The sequence below is a fragment of the Achroia grisella genome, unplaced genomic scaffold (genome assembly GCF_030625045.1).
Source record: "Achroia grisella isolate CSIRO2021 unplaced genomic scaffold, CSIRO_AGI_Agris_v1 utg906, whole genome shotgun sequence".
NCBI lineage: Eukaryota > Metazoa > Arthropoda > Insecta > Lepidoptera > Pyralidae > Achroia > Achroia grisella.
In genome coordinates this window covers 2,872,457-2,891,038 of record NW_026713064.1, presented here as the reverse complement: position 1 = coordinate 2,891,038, position 18,582 = coordinate 2,872,457, and the positions used below count along the sequence as shown (strand labels likewise).

Here is an 18,582-nt window from a genome sequence, read left to right as displayed (position 1 = left end):
TCTAGTAATTAAGACAATTTGTAATTCCGTTTCATCGAACTGTACCCAACACAATTTGCTTATTTAAAGCAGTTCGATTATTATTAAAGTAACAATAAAGAGAGTAGTGCTGTGTTATTGACATTTATTTCGGGGGCATAAGTGGTATAGAAAATAATATACATTTCTATCTGTTTTAAACATAGATGTAATATGGATGGATGGACGTATGGATATATATACACATAAATAATTAAAAAAAAACTCACAGTATTTTAGATTTTCTTTTGTTAAATTCGTCAAGTCGTCAGTCAAAGTTTATGGTCCTCCATGGTTCATCGAGATTATTTTTTATACTTCGATTTTACAAAGAGTTTTATGGTCAAACTCACCTTACGTTACAAGTATATACCTAAGTAAATTTATATAAATAGAAGTTTACGTTAAAAACTGTAGCCTATTAGGTGAAGTAAAAGAAGTATTACATAAAGGATACTTTCAAACTTTAAACAAAGGAGTTGTTCAATAGCTGAATCATTATGTACCTGTAATAGCGATGACAATAATTCTTTAAATACAATATGACGAGAATTCTGTGAGTAAAGTTCAAGACGTTGCGTTTGGTAATGTGGTTATCAATGTATGAATAGTCCTTTTGTTCTATACTTTTCATTTGTAAAGACTAATAAATACGTACTTATTTAAGATATTATTTAAGATCAACTCTTAGGTAAGTAAGTTTATTAGGTGTTATAAATGAATTCGCTCTAGAATGTTTCTGAAAACATTTTTTCATTATGAAAATGACCGTTGCTGTTTCTAGATTTGGAATAGTGCTGATGTAATGAGTCCATTATATATGTGGTGAATCAAATATATATATATATATATATGTATTATAAATGTGAAATATTTGGCCCTTGCCCATTTGTTTTTATTCAGTAACGCACGTTGTATACGAACGTTGCTAACCTAAGCAGTCTGACAATATAATATATTTTTTTATCAAAATACGTGTGTTTTTGGAAATACATTTAATTGTTTAATATATATATGTATACACATATTAATTTATTAAATACCGCTACCATTAGCATGAATGAGATGAGAACACAAATATTCAGTGTGAAAACCTGACGCTACTGAAAACATACGACTTTTGACACACATATTGCGAGTGTTTCGCCTTTAAATTTGTATCATCAGGCATTGAATGCAGCACAGAGATATATAGCTTGGAAGCCTAGGGTACCACGTACTAAATAATTAGAACATAGATGCAATAAATACCTCGATAGTGAAGGAGTCGGTGGCTGTAAGTCCGCGAGTTCGTCCATGTGCTGTAACTGTAAAGGTGTGAGCACCGAGATCCGCCTGCTGAGGCAAGCCACTGATCAGGCCGTGTTTTGAGTCCACGGCGAGCCAGTTAGGCGTGTGACGACCGTCATCCCGGCGAACCTAGAAGTGAATATTTCATATTTAGTATCTATATAAACACAAAATACAGATAAATAATATAGTCAAAACATATTCCGTATTAAAAAAAGTCCCCTGGCCTCGTCTATGTGTATGTTCGCAATAAACTCAATATAACTGATATTCACGTGGTTTGCATCCATCAAATGAGTTATTTCTGAGAAAGATATAATTCTTTAAGGTTTTGTGTAAATTACTTGATATACTCGTGCAAAGTCGGAGCGGGTAGCTAGTTCATATTAAATCTATATTCACTTACACAGAAGAGAGAACTAGTGACATGAATGTCAAATGTACTGCAGTATACCTACAATAGAAGGTTCACGTTTCTGCATTGAAATTACTTGTTTCATGTAATTATAATTGATCACCTACCTTGTATGCTTGTACTTCTCCGGAGAAAGCTTCTTTGGGAATTTCCATTCGGAACAGATGTCCCACGTAGGCCGATGTGTCAGGAACGCCCCATAATCTTCTTAGGCCATTTCGTGTTATTTCTGAATGATTGGCTGTAAGTTCAACCTGAAAATATCGACAATACCAATGATTGCAATATGCACTTGGACGTCTAGACATACATATAATGCTATTTGGCGAGAATGGTTATTAAATTTTCTATTGCAAAATAATTGGTGATTGTGCTTGTTCATTCATTGTAATAAAATTCAAATATTCAGCATGAGAATAAATTGCTCAGTTGTTACGGACTCAGTACGTTAATATACGTAACAAACTCATTTGAATACTTTATAACATTACAATGGAGAGCAGAGAAGAGTTTTATTTAATTTATAGGAACATTTGAATTTTAATGACAGAAAGATAATAATGAAAATGGTAGCATTACAGAAACAGTTACTTTATAGACCATAAATGAATTGTCTTTATTTTTAATATTTTGTTTAATACACATACATACATTTATATTATTCACTGGGCCGTACATATAATAACCTAGTCAAATATATAAAATTATTAATGTTAATACGCGGTTAAGAATATATAAGAATAACTTACTTTACATTACTAATATTAATAATTAATTTTACACTACTAAATTGGTCTAATTTTTAGATTATTTAAATAACTGAATGAATGAAATATTAAAAACGATTAAAAAATTACTGTTTTTCATATTATGTTTCGTAATTTACCGGATAAATTATTCGACGCATATCACTCATATACCCGCTGTTTGTTCATAATTGATAATATTTTCACATCCCTAATTAGGTATTGTGAGTATACTAACCTGAAACTCGTCACTATTGTCGAAAGCAAAGTCGTCATCATGGCGACTTAAAGCTAGAGGACACAGCAAAAGCACCGCGCACGCAATGTACCGCGCGCGCCCCATCTCGTCCGCACCCACCGTTGATGGTTTTCAAATCGCGAACTCATAAATCCATGTTGTACAACTGTAACAATAAAAAAACTGTTAGTATTGAAAAGTTTCATATTCCAGTATCATTCGCCGAAGTCAATTTAATTATTTATAGTAATACCTATTCATATTTTGTGCAAAACTGCAAACGCCAGTAGTAACCAATAGCATTGGAATAGTAAATATTATATGCAGTCTTAGAAAAAGTTAGCTATTTAACATTACTTATGTATTTACTTAATTAGCTTAAAATTTAATTTCTGAAATTTGACAAATTTAGGCAGTAAATTTATCTAATATCAGAAATTATAGAAAATGTATAAGCGCAATAATGCATCTTTTGTACCTACAAATCAATAAATTAGTAAACTAGTAAGTAACGAAATTAAAAGCAGACTTTTTTAATTGTCTAAATTCTATTCCATTGCTGCACAAAGACCTCTCGACTCAATTGTCTAATTATAAAATTATTTTAAATAAGAAATAACTGTAAAATTCAACTTTAGATTTTGTAAGTATATTTTGTAACCACAACGGTAAAAACTGTAACTGTGTTTACATCTTGTAAAAGTATCTTTCGTGTTAAATTACTACTTACTAGGATATCATATCTATATTAGGCTATACTATGCTATATCACATAGAATGACATGATTTGGTACACGATTGACTGGGTTCATCTGTTTTTATAGAAATCGAATTAACCAACTTGCACTATAGACCATTTTAACAAAGGATCCAGCCGAACGGTTGTACCGATCTTGTGATTAGGTAATTATATTCCTAAATCAAAGCCCATTAAATCGTAGTAATATGGTATATAATGAAAGATGTAGAATTGAAAAGTCAATTCATGCCTAAGTCGCTTTGTATTACGACAAAATTGCAATTAATTTCAGAAGTTACTAGGATATTTAATACTCTACTTACATAAATTACACTGTATAAATTTCATAAAAATCTGAATTCATATTTAAAAATATAATCTATATTTATTATATGATTAATAACAATAAATAACTACACAACGAGAAAACTTCATTAATTAGAACATCCTTTCAACGCCCAGTAGAGCATGTGTACAGACAAATTTGGTCAAATATTGGCTACAAATGACTGTAGATGAAGGGAGGGCAACGGAAATGAGCCGATACAGTTTAAGCGCGTGTTGCTGCATAATGATCGGACGCAAATAGAATGGGTACAGTTTCGAGCGCTCCTTGCTTTCCTTAGCATGCTGTCGCGAAACCACTTTAGGGTATACACTTAAGTTGCTTTTAGAATGCAACATATTTAATAGCCACTTGAAAATAATATATAAATTTAACATTAAGTCCTGTGTATACATTTAAAATTAGAAAGACATTAAAGACTGTTCTCACTAACACCATCTGTTTTTTTATTATAGGTACAAAATTTAGGCATCTCGTCCTCAAAATCGGAGATGGGTGACAAAAGAAGAAAAGAAAATGCAGCGGGAGACTACAAATTATAAGTATCATATCTTAAAAAATGAATTATTAGATAATTTATGTAGAATATAAAGATATAGTTACGTAAACTAGGGCAATATTCCGTTATCTATCTAGTTGGATAAAGTTTACATAGAGGTACAAAAAATCACCGTGTATCAAGATAAAAACTCGGAAAACCGCCCTAATAATTTCCTCCAAACACAAGAAATTGTATTTAGAGGGTAATCCTCCCTTTGAATATCCTAGCAACTTAACAATATTATGTTATTTTCCTATTTCATAATATTTGTATTAAATATTTTTATTGTATCGGTCTTTCCTATTCAGTCCCTTCTGTCCTTAGAGTGAAGTAACAAAATTAATACGAATGCATTTGTTTATTTGACCTACTTACCAAAACATAGTAAGAGTCAGTAATTTTTATATAGAGGTATTATTATGTATTCTGTGTTAGTGCTCTATTGATTCAGAATACGGAATTAATTTAGGGAGAAGAAGTCTTTAATGGAAATGAAATATATCATCATTTTCTAAACTAAGGAACCAATTGATATTGCTTGATTTTTATGACAGAAATGTGTTAATTTTAAGAAATTTAATTACGGCAAACTGGAGACATTAAACACTCTATATGTTGCATTGCTCATTGAAATAAACTTATTTTAATATTTAATAATTACTTACATAAATAGTTTACTGTAATCACTCATAAATATAAAGAACCCTTCAATTAAAAGTCATAAAAACTATATAACTGAGAATATACTACAGCAGTTCAAATAACCCTTTGCTCAAAGCGTATAGTTAGCCAAAAGAGAAAACACTTAACTAAAGAACACACAGTAAAATATAGAGATGTAAATTTTAGGCGTACCGAATGTTATTTACATAAGTAGGTGATACATTTAACCTTATTAAATGAAGGGACTTGATCCCGAGAGCCTTTTTAAGGAAATAAACAAAATCGTTAAGAATGATTTTACAGAATTACTTAAAGTCCATAAATTTCAGTCATAGCTCAACCACTCCAATTATTTTCAAGACAAAGGCCGACGTGAAAATATTTAGGAATGAAACGAGTTTCGTAATAAATAGTCAAGTGCGAGTAGGCAATTTATATATCTAGATGGGTAACCATTAATTTGTTTAGATATTGCGTATTAGAGCTGATTGTAATATTTAAAGAAAATTTATTTTATTATGTGTTTTATTATCATTTTGAAGGAAGCACTCCACACGAAAAAAAGATATTTATCTGTTACTGTTATTCTGGAAGCGATTATAAACGTTATCTATACTATTAGGACTGGATGGTGATAACTATAAACTAGTTAGTTAAAATCAATTCAATGACTCTAAATTTTCTGTCAGACTTGGGAATTTCTCCTCTGCAGTAACGGCAAGTTGAATTTAATAGAAATTAGAGTAGAGAATATTGTTAGAAAATATTTTGCAAAAATATTGTAAGTAGTCACATATTTACTTTGATATACAAACTAAACGCTATTACACAAAAGATTATACAACATTTTTACAACAAATATAGATAAAGTAGTTAGTAATAAAACTAATAAAAGATAACTCTTACAAATATACTTTTGTCACTAAATATAATAAAATCTAAAAAGAAAATAATAAAACACATAATGTTGGAATAATATAACATCGCTAACGATGTTATTTCGAATGTACATTTTCCGTCCATGTCAGTACGTAATTAAATCACGACAAGCTTTAATGAGGCAACTATTCTGACAGTTCATCTCAGTCTTACAAAATTATAACGAAAATAAATTATGAAAGAAGATCTCATACTTATAGTAGCTTTGAAGCATTTAAAGTAAATGTTATGTAGGAGTGCCTGTAAGTGTTAACGATCCTTATAGTCTAACTTAAGCACTTTTAACGTTAAAAGTGAGACACCTTTTGAATTAAATACTTATTTATTTTCTAAATAAAGGTCTACATTTGTTATTCAAATAATTACTGTGGCAGCTTCTATTTACATTCCAGTTTGCTCTATAAATTAATCTAAATGGACTCCATGGAAAGACGTAGCTGGGAGAAATATTTCGGCGTTTCTTCAGTTAAGTTTTATGTTTTGTTCGACAAACCTTACTGTGCCTAAGTACACCATAAGGAGTGATTGGGTAGATGAATAAAATTTTAGTACTAACAATATCTTAAAACGACCCTTTGTAATGCAGACCCAAAACGATATTTTGCATTCACTCGTCGTTTGAGAATTATGTCTTCATATAATAGTATAACTGAAAGACAAAAATTTAATCGGGCCTATGCTGTAACATCTATAACTAGTGCTTAGGTTGTGCTTTTTGTTATCGCAGTTAGTTAGTGGACATTATTTGCATAGTTAAGCAATTTTAGCATGATCTTATTTATTTGAATCACGTTGTTAGTCCATATTGCTTGTCTGCAATATTTTCGAGGTCGTCGCTTCATCTTTCTTAAATGTATCTTATTATATTGCCTTTACTTGCGTTGAGTCGACGTATAATATTCGTAGGATAGTCCTGGAAAGGGGAAAATACTGAATTTTAAGTGAATATCATAGTTCTAATAATATCTAAATTTCACTTGTTTGCATTTCTTTTAAGCTCAAGTTTGGATTTTCCTTATTGAAACTCGTTATTTTATGTATTAAATTATTAACTCTTTCAATTTCGAATTTTATACAGAATAATATAGCAACGATGAAATGGATGTATTGACATTCATAGGCAACAATTAAACGTGCGAATACATTCATTTAATTAAAAATGTACAGTTTTCTTTTGTATGAGTTTTGGGTAAAACCTTATCATATTCTAGTAACTTTAGGCAATTAAATAAATTCAGTGTTCAGTATTTCAAGTTGCATTACCATAAACCCCAATGTGCTAGGTATTATCTCGCGCAACCGTCGTTGCCAAATGCGACAATTATTGGCAAAGCCTCTAGGAAAGCAAAGAAATTGCGACTGCTAATCTCCGAGCATTCTCAGTTATGGCCCTGTACTATGAGTGTACTTCTCTATATATGAATTTTTTAAAAGTTTTAGTCACTGCGTTTGACTTTATATATTATATACGTGTAGTTGTTTCGGTGCGACAACCGTATCGTACGTAACAGTAAGACAGACACCATTGGCATATTAATAGACTTCTGCAGAATCATAAACATTATGGAAATCGAAGACAACTTCAAGGTTATCATATAAATATCAGAACCAGATTAGAATAATTGTCAAGTTGAACATTGAATTTAAATATTTTAGTATTCCCCTGCTATTCAATAACATAAGAGTACTAAAAATTACATTCACTATCAATATAGTAGCAATTGTGTACGAGTTATTAGAACTCAAACGGAACGTCGGGGGTTATGTAAATGATTGTTATCGACAAATTGTGAACTTTCCCAGGGCGGCATGAGGGCGTGACATAATATTTCGCACCTTCCTCCTACTGACATCTTTGCATTACAAATTCTTTGAGGAAGTTGGTTATTTCTGTTGAGTAACCCTCACAATGTAATATAATTATATTCATTTTCCTTTTATTTATTTCATTAAAATTAAATAATTATTTTATCTTGCATATTCTCTTATTGAACACAATCTAGTTCTTGTCAAATATATTTCACATTCGGATATATTTATTTTACATATGCATACAATTGTTCACCTCCTGTGCAAAGTATGTAATGTATTAAAAAAATATTTAATTAATAATTCTTAAATGATATAAGTCGTTTCTATTGTCAACATAATTACACACAAACAAATATTATATATATAAATATATATAAATAAAAAAGCCACTATTCATTGCATGCAATGTCCATAAAAAAATATTGGTGAAATTTTAATAAAATTCACAATTTTCCACTACGCAAGCATTTTATTTTATTAAAACTCTATTTACAATTTATAACAAAATAATAGACCCTCTATTATAACAACAAATCTATGTATTTCCAAAGTTTTAATTTAGAAATTAACAACCTGCCTAAACATTGTTGTAAAATATTAATTCGAACGTACTGAAACAAATTATGTAAATAAGTAACAATGTTTTTGTAAGAGTAATAATTATGCAAATTAATTTCAATATACATAGAACTGTGATCAGAGAGAAAATATAGTAGTTAGTTGAAAGAGATAGAAAAAAATTGTAATTCACTGGAGTTGTTTTATAATATAAAACAAAGGTTTACAGTCTATTAATGTATCCACAGTAAAGAAAAATCCGTTGACAAAAGATAAACCTATTAAAGGTAATTTGGGTAGTTAATGGGGCATATAGAAATGTCCAATACAAATTGGACATTTCTATATTCCCTAATAGTTTGATGGCCTCGGTGTTCTATTGGGTTAGCACATCGCTATACGTACAATGGTCGGTAGTTCGATACCTGGTCATTCAGGACAGCTAGATGGTGTTAGCCATTTGTATTCCTGAATATAAGGAATACAAATGTCTGAGTGTATGTTTATTACATACAGTATATCTACATAAAAAATATATGGAATAATTTCTAATAGTTATCTAGTACCGATAACACAAAGCTCTGCTTAGCTTGGGACTATTACAGATGACGCTGATGTTATATTATATTAAAAATAAATTACAATAATAAACAAATACCGTCAAAGAATATTTTTATGTAGACTTGATGTTCATATAGCACAGCTGCAATCTAATACATTTATATCCTATTGTTTTGAAACGTAATCAAGAATCAGGCGATTAAATCGATAACAATGTCATTTAGTTATTTTCTTTGACCACGATATGTGGAATTAATACTAATAATAATAGTATATAAACCAAGAGTTTACAGAAGCATGACCCAATACAATCGGATATAGTTTTCAGGGTAGACCGGTTGGCATATCTAGTATTTAACCTAACACAGCGAGACACCGTATAATTTTACCTTCACAATAAAATACGGTAGCAAACTGAATGTAGTTGTTGGAGACGTTTTTATATTTCCGTAGAGAATAAAATCTTATCCTGTGTGCGGCCTTGGTGGAATCATCGTGATTTTTTTACTCTGTAACTAGAATGACAAACCACTACTGCAAAGCTGAAAAAAGACTTGATGGCAATTGGTAACCGTCGTCACCGATCCGCGGTGGGTCGTCAGTTTCTTTGATTTTAGAAGGTTTTTGTAATATCATGTAATATATACGGTAAATTTAAGCACCTAATTATATATAGGTCTATATTGTCGCTATTCGAAATAAACATATGACTTCCTTTTTTATTTTTTCAATGTGACAAAATACACAATACACGAGGGTAAATATATACTTTCACTAGTTCGCAACTTCAAAGGCAACCAAATAATGGAAAAGGATATATTTTCAACGAAATTCCTTTCTTATTATTGTACTAAAATATCACAGAGTTAGGGAGATTCATTATACGAACAATGCCGCTTTATATTGAAGTAACGGCGTGGTCTGGTTTCATTTTGTTTTTATTAAGATTCCTATTGAATGTTTTCATAAAATTTCTGAATCTGTCCTTCAAAAATCCAGCATTTTCTAATAAATCTTTCAAACGAAAGCCGTTATTAATACGAAAAGTATTAAGACACTACATTCGGGACGTTATTATTATTTTTTTTTGTGAAGATATGTTGAGAAGAATCCCTTATTATAATCTTTGGATATACTACAGATTCTGATTATTTTATGATTATCTATGACCTTATTTCCTGAATATTACCAAATATTGTAAAATTATGATACCAATTAAAACTGGTAATGGAATTTATATAATATAATCTGGTATTTAGGAACCGCAATTATATAGTTGCTGTATAGGAAATATATAAATTGCGCTATATTAAATAACGAGCATTGATATTTAAACCAAATTGTATAGTCATGTGTGGTCTGATAACGATGTTTACAGAATTCCTTACTTCCCTTCTGTTGGCATAAATCCTGCTGAATAGTTCTCCAACCAGTCAGTTTATTGATATTCATGAGATTCTTATTCAGGTAGAGTTTCACTATTAGTGGTTCACCTTGTTTGACAGCTTGATGAAGACTAGTGTCTCGCCCCTGCTTTCCCGGTTGCTTAAACTTTATGAGTTTTGTACACATTAACATAGTATATATCCCAAGTGTCATCCGTGCCTTCGGCTACCTTTTGGCAGATAAAAGTTTGTCTGTGCGATAATTCTATTCTCACATCTTTTAGTAAGATTAGTTGAGCCGTTTTCTCGTATAAAAAGTAACAGACAGACACTATCGCATTAATGATATTAGTATAGATGTCACTCCAAAACACTGTGACTTTCAATGCATTCAAAAATTTAATACATTAATACAGGTGAAGTTTACCTACAATAAAATCAGCTTTCTTTTTTAATAGCGTTAGACTATATACAGTAATAATATAATATATTATGGTATATGACACAAATATTATAAAAAAACCCAAGATTGTTAGTTTGTAATAACCTAAAAACAAAAAAAACTATAGAAAGCTACATTATCGCGAATAAACAGCGTTTCACGCGGGAAGTCTCCTCCGATCGATTCCAGTCCCATTCAAACGGGAATTCAAATCACGACGTTCTGAGCCGAGGTACGAACCCCTGGGCCCTTTATCCCTCAGACAGGAGTTGGTCTTCAGCCACTTCATAAGTCCTACCGCGAGTTTGAAGTGTCGTCTGCATTCACCCATTTTTTTGTCCGGTGAAGCTATAAAGATCCTAGCAAAAGAATAGTTCGAGAAAAGTTCCCCAGGTTATAGCTGGTTTTAAATATTCCGTTTGGAGTAGTAGTATTCACATTTCGCGAATATTAATAAAGTCTTATATCAAGGGAAAACGGCTGTGGGTATCATCGAGGCAGTCCGTGGTTTCAACTCTAGATCAAATTCGTATTTGTGGTGCCAACGCATCTCGCTTATGAATTGTTAATTGGTATCGCGGTTACTGTGGCTTCTGAATCATCCGCTGTATATTTTAACTGTTTCTTGTTGATAAATCGTTGCCTAAGTAGATACAGCACGCAAGCCATTTTATTCGATAACTAAAATGCACACTGATTAGTAATTACAAATCATAATTGTCATCGACACGAAACAGTCCTTAAAAAGATGTGATACCAAGACTAACTTTAAATGAACTAAATACAATATTTGTTCCAGTACACTGAATATCTGATTTATATAACAAAAAAAGACAATATTTTAGGAAACTAACAAGTGTCTAATGTAATTCGGCTATAAAAATTTTCCTCAATTATTTTAGACCTTGGAATTTCAAAAAGTGCCCGTATAATACCTACCTATTTACTTATTCCTCTATCATACAATTAAGCATTAATTTACATAGGGCAAGGTCCAATACGAAAAGGCAATTAACTATGTTCGTATGGAGATACTACTTACCTACTTAAAATTGCGTTGCGTAAATTTCTGAAAATTTTAGACAAATCTCTAATGCGATTCTGTTTTGTATATCTTTATTATCTGGTGGCAAAAACAATAAGAGATTCCAGGTCGTATATGGAATGTGTACAAAAGGTAAATTTATTAGGTATTATTTTAATTAAGTAATCCAAGTTAAAATTGATAGCAGATGGTCTAGATGTTTTCTTTCTTATAAAATATAGACATGACATGCTTGTATAACCATTTTAGTCATAATTGTGAGTCCTATATACTAATAGTTTTGTAATTGAAGAAGAATCATGATCACACATGTATTGGAGATGTATTTTAATATCATTTATAGTAACATAGGTACTATATATAAAAGTACATCAAACTACAAATGTTATACACCATAGATAAATAAATAATAAAACCTAAGTATATATAAAGCTAACTTCACATCGTTGGGGAAAAGAACGTCAAGTTAATCCTGAGTAACTCATATTTGATGCATAATAATGTCTTCATCTTCAGACATCGGCCATCATCCATATCATTATAAATACCTTTAATTCACATGTCAATAAATAACATTTCTTACATCTTAAATTTAAAACTTATAATACTATACCAACAATATATTTATATAATGACATATATCTTCGTATTTCCAAATAATATCTATAATATATATATATATATATATATATATATATTTATGATATATTTTGAAATAATAGAAAGTTGGTAAAATACGACTTGAGAGAATTAAGTACATCTTCAACAAGATTCAATAAAAAAAGTTACGTCAAATGTTGCCAGTTAGTAAGTTTATGAGCGAGTTAGAAAGAGAAGACCACTCTCCGTTTACCCTTGGCTGAGGAGCGGGGGTTTAAGAGGGTTAACACAATAGATCCTGGTCCCCCAGTTTCGCCAAATCTCGTCTACAATTCTACTATATATTTACGAAGAACCACTTATAATCGTATAGATAAATCCCTGTTGTTTTAAGATTATAGAAGTGCAAAGGCTCGTACCAAGTAAATGGATCACTTAAGCTATTGTTTTCATCCATTTCCTTGGTAACAGCTTTCCTTTCCTAGTTTGTCAATTTAGTAAAAACAATACTTTATATTTACATTATTTTAGTATTACATTATAGTATGCCAATATTAATAGCGATGTTTATATTCTAATAAGCGTTATTCAACCGTACATCACTCAGCGATTCTTATGTAAAAGTGCAACAAATAATTTCTTATTGATTTCGAATTATCGAATCAATCAATAAATTGATATTTCATCTAATGAAAGTCAAGTATATTTAAGTCTATTTAATGTATGTATATCCATTTTATTTATTATATAAGAAATCGATATATCTTTCATGTAGGTCTATTACAGACATGTTACGATATCATTATAATTATGGTATAATTATAATAGTACAACTACAATACTGACGACCTCGGTGGTGTAGCACACTGCTTTACGTCCGACGGTCGCGGGTTCGATTCATCGCACGGCACAAACACTGTATTCATAAGTATGATTGTTTGTATCGGTCTGGGTATTTTCTATGTATAATATGTATTTACGAAAAAAAATTTATGTATTTGGATCAGTTAACACTAGCTACACTAGCAGTTAACGCTAGTTTAGATAGCTTAACGTGAGTCTAGGTGGAGCTGTGTGAATTGTCCTGAGATTATTATAGATTATTATTACATTACACAAAGATTTCAAATGTTATATGTTAAAACGAATAGAACTTGACCTAGTTGATATATGTAGCCATTACATCCCTCGTATATAGTGCATATGTATATTGACTACTCCAACTGTACTTTTATGTTCAACGTTAGTAAATATATGCCTATAACAGATTATCTCGAATGTAAAATCGGATGAAGTTATCGGCTTGGAAAGTATTAAATCTCAACACTTCTTTATGCCTTGTTTAGGCTTCTTATTATATTATATCTTTCTGTCAAATTTAAAATCTCCATATTTCTTAATAGATTAATACGATATGATAGGTGATATAGCGGTATATGACCAGACCTGACCAGGATTAAGTGAATAAAGATAGAAAGAGGCTGAAGTCAGAGTCAGTCAGTCCCACGTCAAGAATTCACCAAGAATTGTCTACCACGTGGATTTCATTGGTTTTTTATTTATATTTATAAATATATGAAATATGTATAAGTATATTAAAAACTCGAAGATTATCTGTAAAAGGTTAGTTTAGTGTAGGTCGAAAAGGTCTGAACTAAATCGAATTTCATTGGAATTTGTTGTAAAAACAACAAGCACACAGAACCGCTTTAGCAGTTATATTATTAGTAGACACCGCAAGCTTTTGTTGAGTCGGTACAGAAGACTATTTGATATTAGAACGGAAAGAAAAAACAAATATATTTGTACAATGTTTTTCAAAATCAGTAAATGTAAGATAAATATTGAGAAGATTCCTAGAAGAAACAAAGTAAATATTTACTTTTTATTAGTAATGTACATACATACCTACCAAAGTTGTTAGAGAACGTTAGCTGTATTCGAAATCGTGGAATGAAACACTGCAGTCTGAGTAGGGGAGCGAAATAATCGAGACCTTCAAAGAACGGCACCCCTCTGTTTGGGGAGTAAATGCAATCTATTGAAAGTGCGAAAGTAATTTAATCTTTAAATATGGAGGTTTGTTGACGAATCATAAAAGAGTCTGAAACCATACACAATACACATATTGGTATATGTATATATGTATACATACGGGTACTTTGTTAGGTTTTATTGAGAATCCGAAATTTAAGACTCATTCAAGAGACTCAAGTGAACAGGTATTCTAAGTAAATCAGAGTACCAAAGGATGAGATCAATTGACCGATGGTTTCTCTTTCAGTAGTTATTTTTAGTACGTTATAATTAATTCTAAATAAGAGAATGATGAATAAAAAAAAATACGAATTATTAGCAATATTGTACAGAAAAATACAGATTAATTAAACGACAGTATAAGAAGTAGCTCGATTAGTAAAAATACTGACTATCAGATGGAAATTAACATGAGTCATGCTGATTTTATTAATCCTAGAAACGTTATTCAACATAATTTATATCTAGGAACTCCGACTGAATTTAGTGCCAGTAAGGAATAACACAAAGTATTAACTAAGATCTGTATATATCCATATCTGTGAATATACTGATACGCATCGCTCATCGTAGCGTTTATACGGGTTACAACTGTTGGAAGTAGGTATTTAGGTCAACTTGTAATCAAGCTTCTCATAAACCCAGTTCAGTTTGCGTTACAATATAATATATAGATACATATAAAGTGCCTCTATGTAGTTAATACAATTATTAATAATGGTGGTCGCCCAATGGTCGAAATTCTAATACAATTAATTTAAATTTTATTGAATTTTACAATGATATTAAGTCAATAATTAAATTACGTATTTAATAGTGTGTGTCAAAGGTATTGTAATAGGTGTAATAATTTATTTGCTTTAAAGTATTTCTTAAGAATAATTTAAAAAATATTAGTTTAAAAAACTAATATTCCAAAATACTCCAAAATACTTTAACTTTGCAACGTTGTTATAAAAAAATGTACAAAGTTTTTGCTCCATGTATTAATCCTGTATAAATTTATCTTAAAAATACATGTGTATTTTATATGTTAAGGGTGACCCTTAACATATAAAATACACATGTATTTTTAAGATAAATTTATATATATATATATATATACAAAATAGAACATCAAAACGGCATCACAAAATACCGTGAGTGGGACGCTCACGCTTTACCATTTCTGCAGATAGGTACTATGTCTATACCCAGTAATACACAGTTATAACTCACAATTTAAAATCTGATTAGAGTCAGACAGGTAGTCATGCAGATATGGCTGTATCAAAGAAGTACAAGTTGAATTATGCACGATAGTGTATATTTCAACATTTATTCATAAAAAGAATCCAATATTATTTATACAGTGTAAAGTAAAAAAAAAATAGTAATAAAAGAATACTGCTTGTAATCAATGACATTGATGGTCTATTAAATTTTCACAATATATATTATATTACTCATGATCATGGCACGTTCTTATTGCTTAGAATCGAAAGTCAAAGGTCTGTATTTCATACATACATCTATCTTTTGCTACCTCTTTCATCAATGGCTTTTAGATTCCAGAGCTCTACATTGAATACATCCCACAAAGTCAGGAAACTATGTATTCAAGTTAGCTTGTAATCAGACTCCTCATAAAGCTAAATAATTCACGAAGGTAAATATCTGATTGAATTTTGTGGGCTAACGTCCTTGCGTGCAAACGTATTTCACAACTTTTGCTATGAAGATAAGCTTATCTTAATATACAGTACAATATATCGAGGTATCTATTTATTGGTGTGGCAAAGGTAGGTAGAGGATTGTAAGTTATTCCTGGCGAATTGACCATGAGACCAACCATGCCGGGCTAGAGTAGGTCTCTTTACCTAGGTAAAGCCCGGCATGAATAGTTACACACACAGCGAACACGAAAACTAGTGCAGGCGATAGTCTGTACCATCATACACATGAAAACCTCTCTTTGCTACTGCCGAGTTAATATTTATTTCTGATTATGCGATGGGAGACTATGTGTAACGTATACGTAATAATAAATTATTTTATGGATTTCGCTGAATTTTATTACTGTATGTTCATAACAAATATTGACAAAGTTGTTATAAAAAAAAACTTTTGTACATTACAAGAGTACAGACAGATATACGAGATAATTTTAAACAATACTAGAAATTCTGAGAACAATCTTCAATTTAGAAGTGCAGTCTATTTCGACAACGGAAGTCACGTGTTTCTCTCGCGCCTGTGTGCATCATAATGTCATTCTTAGTACTGTTCATTGAATACAGTTGGAATAAAGTATACAGTAGTTCAATATACATAACCATCTAATTTTCTAACTAACGAATAAGAATATTTAAATACTGTACATACATTTTTACAGACAGATTCGACGTACGGTACGTTAAGTACGATCAAATGTAGTTTTAATACTAATTTCAGAAAGTATTTGATTTGTGTTAATACAAACTTTGGAATAACATTCCTACAATTCAAAATTTGAATTAATGTCTTATTTCCTGCGTCGAAAGCATTAAGCCAAAGAGTACTCTTGAAAGTGCGTGACGGCCTTAGCAGTTTATAGCTACCATCCCACGTATAATTTATTCAACCCATAACGCAATGTTGTTCGTGTGTTAGGGCAGAAGTCGTGAATTGGCATAAAATAAAATTATGATACACAAAAAAATATTGTTGAAAATTGTTTCTGTTTGTAATACTTAAAAAATGAAGATAATTTAGGCTATGTTTCATAATTTATATACAATACCTTTATTACAGCCATGCAAACAAGCTGACGGCCTATCTGATGCGCTGCCATTATAGAGGCCTAAGATATCATGCCTCTTATATTCCTATAAATTCGCTGTCTAATCTTGCAGCCTACAACCTTAACATAGCTTACAAAGGAAGCTTCTTGGCAGCTAAAATGGGCGAGACTGAGGTACACACGTAGACGACTTTTAACAATCTACCTCGGTTGCTGTTTTTGACTGTACAGAATTAATTAAGAGTAATATAGCGATTTCTCTAAATTCATATACAATACCTATTATTAGAATTATTTGAATGATTCTTATCACCACGTGAACATCTCCGATTTGAACTACTGCTAAGTTATTGTATCGAGGAGCTATAAATACGTGACACATTGGTTGTTCATAGCTTTGTTGGACGCTAGAAGCCCACCCAAGCAGCTATTGTTGTAATCTGAAAGGGCGAGTAGTGTATTGTTCTTTTATAAAGGGGTGCTGCACATATGATGCTAGTGTTTTTTAGAAATAAATTATTATACATATTTCTTACAGTACCCAAATATTTTTGTGTAAATTTTTTACCATTATACATTTCCTTATGTCAAATATTTTTATAGATATATGATACAGATATAGAGAGAAGCAAGTACAACAATTATACGTTCATGCAAACTAAGCGCTCCGCTACTAAACTATATGTCTATTAAATTATAAAAGTTATTGATATTGATTTCCTGACCTAGACCTCTGCACCATAATCGCAAATAATTTGCTGTAATGCTTTATTAATCAACCCAGTAAAATTTATAGATACAAGTATCTATAGGAATTACGTATAGGAATTAAGTATCTAATAGAATTTATCGACAACATCACTAATTTAGAGTAAGAAAGTACAAGTAAACATCACTAATTTAAAGCAGATGCAGCTGCGAAATTTATTCATTATTGTTCCACACACACCCTTGAAAGTAAATGAATGTACAATCTCTTTTCAGGTCCCCCAAACCTTTAAACAAACAACATACATAATCAAAAGCCTCTTCATAACATTCTCTTCAACCTCGTGGAACAATTGAACAAGTAAATATTTACATTTACAGATTTTAAAGCATATTCGCAACATACCATTCTTATATCACGTTTTATTGTCGCATACATAAATACATAAAAACCAGGGATGTTAGGGAGCTCCGTAACCGTAACCGAAACTATCGGATATCCGATATAAAAAAATATTCGTAATCGTAACCGAATCCGAAATAAAACTTTCGGATAATACCGGATAAGGGTGGAGCCTAATAGAGACAATTTATGTAATCATTTTATGAGCTATTTGTATTTTACTTTTGAAATTCCTTAAAAAATTAATGTAGTGTAATGTAACCTGTAACCGAAATTATCGGAAACTAATGGATAATCCTAAATAATTTCATATCCGCATGCGTATCCGGTATAAT

The 18,582-nt window shown here is 30.9% G+C and overlaps 1 protein-coding gene across 5 annotated transcripts in view; it reads right to left on the bottom strand.

The window, feature by feature from the left end:
* The window catches only part of LOC131853858 (dystroglycan 1), a 121,764-nt gene that overhangs the window by 20,861 nt on the left and 82,321 nt on the right, over positions 1-18,582 (bottom strand). For all 5 annotated transcript variants that reach the window (XM_059204924.1, XM_059204922.1, XM_059204926.1 and 2 more), the window contains exons 3-5: positions 2,708-2,873; positions 1,831-1,977; positions 1,270-1,437 (exon numbers count right to left, since the gene is read on the bottom strand). In XM_059204924.1, the coding sequence (XP_059060907.1) occupies positions 1,270-1,437; positions 1,831-1,977; positions 2,708-2,812 (420 nt within the window). In that variant the 5' untranslated portion in view covers positions 2,813-2,873. The remainder of the gene's footprint in view (positions 1-1,269; positions 1,438-1,830; positions 1,978-2,707; positions 2,874-18,582) is intronic.